Consider the following 5221-nt stretch of genomic DNA (forward strand, 5'->3'; position numbering starts at 1 on the left):
CCTTTGTATTTGTTCAATTAATTGTTATGGGCAGGTTACAATATAAAAATGTTTTTTGTAATCACGTCTTGTGATTATTTGACAGGAGTTTTACTTTTAAACTGTAAGTGTATTTAATTTAGTTACAATGTAAGTACAATAAAAATTAAACCAAGATTTAGAATAATTATCACTTTGATCCATACATTAGTAATGTCTGACTGGGCCTTGTGTCACTTTATGTTCAATAAATTGGGCCCTGAGGTCAAAAAGATTAAGAACCCCTGCACTACACCATATTCATAGTTTTCCTTTTTAATTATTCATTCTTATAATCTATTGTTTGACTATTGTTATGTTTTGATTAAAATAGGTTTAGATACGTGCCTGAAACACCATCACAACACATAAAAAACCTGTTAATCAAACATGAGGACAGGATGTCTATATGAGTGTCTGCGATTCAGCCGTAGGCCTGTAGTGGGCGTACCAGGCACTGAAGAACCATGTATTTATAGACCGGGACTTCCGGTTTTGATTCATCGTTGGTTTCATGTCTGCAGAGAGAGCATTAAACCACGGTTCACTCCAGTAACTGGTGTTGTATGGTCCTTCCCTTCACATTTTAATCTCTTCCACATTCATGTGGTTCTGTCACGATTTCAGTTAACGAACACTAAATTTTCTTACACTGCTATGAGGCTATGAGTTGATGATGACGTCATCCAGTAATCGGAATAGTAATCGATAGCGGCTATATTTTTCGCCCACATTGCCCTATACGTCATGCACGGCGTACGTAATGACATCATTTCGTCATGTGGGCGAAATGTGTCGCTGCTGTCCTCCACTCTACAGCCTGTTTTCTGTGAAAAAGCAAAAGTGGGAGCAGATACTATTTATAAAAACTAAAAATGTATCTTTGCTGTCACCTACCATTCCAGACACTCCCACTTCAGCACATTATCACAACAATGCTTCAGTGGAAGGGGGGCGGGAGCTCGGCTGCAGACTGAGCTCCAGGGAGGTCCTATTGGTACAGTAGGCGGAGCTTTGTACCAGCAAGTGTTTAGGCAGGAGATTCTTTAATTTTGCATTACATGGTCATTTATGAGGGATTCTGTGATTATTTACAATTATAAAAAGCAACAGCAGTAGGGTTAGTGCTACATGTTTGCTTGTTAAAGCTAGCTGTTGCTTTTGCCATTTATCCTTATGAATAATTATAAAACTCTGGGTAAAAAGTATTGTAATGTTTAATATTTGGAGCGTAAAGGTTTATAAAATAGCATTTGTACGAACGGCTTCGAAGTACTGGAGATTCAAGATGTTTTATAATCCACTTTTGATTTAGCTATTAGCAAATGCAAACACTGTTTTGTCAATCTGAGATTGTTCAAAATGCTGTTTACAGTGGTTAAAATTAATTACCAATTCACAATGACTGATCAAATCAACCTTAGCCTGTAACTTGTTTAGCTTAACCTGTTGGGATTCCTAAGAAAAATATTCAGCTGCACATCAAATGAGAATACAGTGCAATGCTAAACTGTCAAATGTTTGTTTTTCCCGCTCAACTTTTTGAATTCTTGGTTGTCTGAATGTTTCCATACATGAGTTCTTGCTGACGTTTGCAGGTGAAATGTGTCCTGGTGCTGCATCTCATCAGCGCTGCGTTTGCTACAGCTGCTCTCGGCCTTATGTCCAAACACCTGCCGTACCGCCAGGACTCGTACCACTGTGAGCACTGCCGCAGGCTGGAGCTGCACGCTGTGGTACTGTCTTTAAATCATACACACAAACTAATGACATCGTGCTTTGCATGTACGATAAATGATAACTGTGTACCTTTAAAACGACTCGCCTTATCTGTGATATGTTGTTCCGGTTTTCAATTTAGTTTATTACATCACAAATCTGAATTACTGATCATCAGCAAGATGAATATTGGTACTATCCTGGTCTTAACAGTATAGAGAATTTAATTTGTGGCTAAATATGATTTATATAACACATTGTTTTGGGAATAAAAGAGTCTTGCCTGGTGCAAGACTGAAACAATGTTTGCAGGACAGAAAATTACAGTATGTCAGAATAAAAGACTCAAAGAGGTCATCAAACTAAATATAGTTACTACAATAAATGAAAAATATTAAACACAATGTTTAAAAATGTTAGTCTTTAAATTAACTTTGCATGTCACATCTTTGCTTTTCCAATGCTTTTACGTCATCGCTCAGCATAAAATGCTGCAAATATGACAAACACACTGAAAGTTTTCATACTCCATTATGCATTTACAAATCATCACTTTTTATGACACAGTTATGATTTTATTAGTGTTGAGAAAAGCCCTAAAATGTGGTTTTAGTTCACACTTAATGCTTGTGAATGTAGTTGGAATGTTAAGTGAGGAGGAACAGACCGTATCTTCAGGTGTCTCAGCTGAGGACAGTACATAAAGATAGAGAAACTTATCAAAAAGGATCCTCCACATCCTGGTGGAATAATGATTCAGAGGCTTCAGCTTTGATTACAAGTCTTGAGTTAGCGGTTAGCATTAGCTTCCACTAATTTGCCTACATGTTTATTGGTTTAACGTTTGCATGCCTAATGTTTTTCAGATAGTGGATTGGCGGTTAGCAAATCCTTTTGCGTTACCTTACAAAACTCTTTGCGTTACCTCGCAAACGTTTGCGTTCCCTCGCAATATTGTTTTGGGTTCCCACTGAATTAAATCAGACATTTATTTTGAAATATACGGTTACCAAAACAGAATGTGGCGCCAGACATTTTTAAAATTGACAGTGATATTTTGTGGCTGCACAGAGTTAAAATGCCTGCATATTAAAGATCATCATGCGTGTGTCTGTGATACATTTAATCCACAGCTGAATTAAAGTAGTAGGCTAACTCCGGTATTATGGAGAGGAGGTGAATTTGTTAATAAACTTACAGTAATAAACAGCTTTTCTGAGGGAATGTAAAATGTATTATGAGGTAATACAATAGAATTGCGTGCAATCCCCCATAAGAATGTCATTGCATGAAGTCCTTTTAGTTTAAATAACGCCAGATCAGTTTGAGAGCTCTTTCTGCGGTCACTCCTCCACATCCATCTCTCTTACGAAGTGCCAAACTTGGAAAAACAAAACAAAAACAGATGAAAATGTGGTTCATATTCACAAAGTTCACTCACATGCATGAGTCTTACCATGCCCCCAAAAGGTGCGGTTCTAGGGGCGGGGCCACAGGGGCATTGGCCCCAACTGAAATCTGATTGGCTCCCTGAAGTGCTCCTGTCCTGTCACTCATCTGTCCTTTGCCCAAGAGTGATGATGCTGGGTGCAGTTCCATGTCCAAACACTAGAGGTGCTAATTAGTCAAATAGGTATATCCAGCATGAATCAAGCTTACAGATGTCATTTTCTCTTCGTGAGATTTGAACAATCCTGCAGGAAAAGTCTTTCCACTAACAAACAATGGCTGGATTTTCTTACATGCTGTGTGTTTGAGAGTATTTAACCTATGTACAGTAAAAAATGTGTGTAAAACTTGTAAGGAGAATTTACATGCAAGATTTTTAAAATTACATTATAAGTATTTGAACAAATGTGACTGGTCAAATGTATACATCTTACCAAAATCAGAGATTTGTGTACAAAGATGTTAAATAAATACTTGGCCCCTCTAAGAATGTTGTGGCCCCTTGATGGCCCCTTATTCAGAAAATCCTAGATCAGCCACTGGCCCCCAAGACCAATTCCCTAGGGGAAACACTGGGATTGGTACATCATGAACCAATAGAAACACTTTAAGCCAGAGGTTCCCAATGTGGGGTCTGCAAGCCGTGTCTTGGGGGTCCTCAAAAAAATTCAGTAAACTGTTAAGTTGGTTTTTATTTTGAAAAATGCATATGAGGAATAATGCACTAGTAAAACAAGCATAGTAAACCAAACAAAATAAGATTACCTTGGCATTTAGGGGTTAAAAATAACAGAAAATTATTTTCCACTAACAGCATGGGGTTTATGAGGGGGTCCCTGGAAATTTTTCACCCTTGTAAGGGGTCCCCAGTTCCAAAAAGTTTGAGAACACTTGACAGTCCGATCTTTAAAATATGAGAACCTGTTCCATCGTTGACTTTATCGTCAGTTCTCCTGAAACAATCGCACAAACCATTGTAAATCCAGTAGGGGGTCCTAAACGGTATCCATGAGTCTTCACCTGCCCATCACTACTTTAGTTACAAAAACAGAATCCTTACATGGCAGCAAACTGGAAACACTTCCAATAAACTCACCGAAGTACTAGACGGGCGTTGAATTGACACGACAACTAGGAGCAGAGTGTAAACAAACAACTGAGAGGTGAAGGCTGGCACACACAGAGAAGCTTCCTGTCTACGTCCTGTTTGATCAGCAGTATTGTAATGTTGTGTAGGATGACAGGCTGGTCAGCATACAGCAGGTCATTCACTGACATCTGATGCTTCTTGTCTTCAGTAAGAGATGAACCTGAAGCAGACTTCCTGTTTCTCTGTCTTTACTGTCCACTGCAGCAACATTGTTTCAGAAAATGCACCGGGCTGATCGAGCAAAAGTGTAAAGTAAGTGACTGACTGCTGCTACAAATAATTCCTAAGTCACATCATGTTTTTGTTATTGAGTGCATTTAGAAGGCAGATATGTTTTAACCAATACAAAGTGTTTTCTGAGCCATTTTTATTATTTTATTTCTGAGGAATCTTTAGTGACTGAAGGAAACATCTTGTTGATCACATGTTTTTGGTTTCCTCTGGGTAGCTGCTGATTGACGGGATCCTGGGAACTCTAGTGATCTTCCTGGTGCTTGAATTGTTAATTTGCATCACTGCCATGTTGTTTGGACTCAGCGTCCTCGCTGCTGGAGGAACCCAGGTGAGGTTTTTATCAGTTCTTGGAAGGTTGAACAACTAAACTAAAACCACAATTCCAATGAAGTTGGGACATTACAGTGGCTTTCAAACGTGTTCATACCCTTTGAACTTTTCCATATTGTGTCACATTACAACCACAAACATACATACAGCAGGTAAAATAAGTATTGAACACGTCACCATTTTTCTCAGTAAATATATTACTAGAGGGGCTAATGACATGAAATTTTCACCAGATGTTGGTAACAACCCAAGTGATCCATACATACAAAGAAATCAAACCATAAATGTCCAGAAATGAAGTTATTTGTAATAATGTGGAAA

At 38.4% G+C, this 5221-nt stretch overlaps 1 protein-coding gene across 1 annotated transcript in view; it reads left to right on the forward strand.

Annotated features, from left to right (window-relative positions):
• The window catches only part of LOC106520815 (uncharacterized), a gene marked incomplete at both ends in the record, with an annotated part of 19684 nt that overhangs the window by 7657 nt on the left and 6806 nt on the right, over positions 1-5221 (forward strand). The window contains 3 exon segments of the mRNA XM_014013073.1: positions 1617-1754; positions 4541-4588; positions 4785-4898. Coding sequence (XP_013868527.1) covers positions 1617-1754; positions 4541-4588; positions 4785-4898 — 300 coding nt within the window.

The sequence above is a fragment of the Austrofundulus limnaeus genome, unplaced genomic scaffold, assembly GCF_001266775.1.
Source record: "Austrofundulus limnaeus strain Quisiro unplaced genomic scaffold, Austrofundulus_limnaeus-1.0 Scaffold97, whole genome shotgun sequence".
Taxonomy (NCBI): Eukaryota; Metazoa; Chordata; class Actinopteri; order Cyprinodontiformes; family Rivulidae; genus Austrofundulus; species Austrofundulus limnaeus.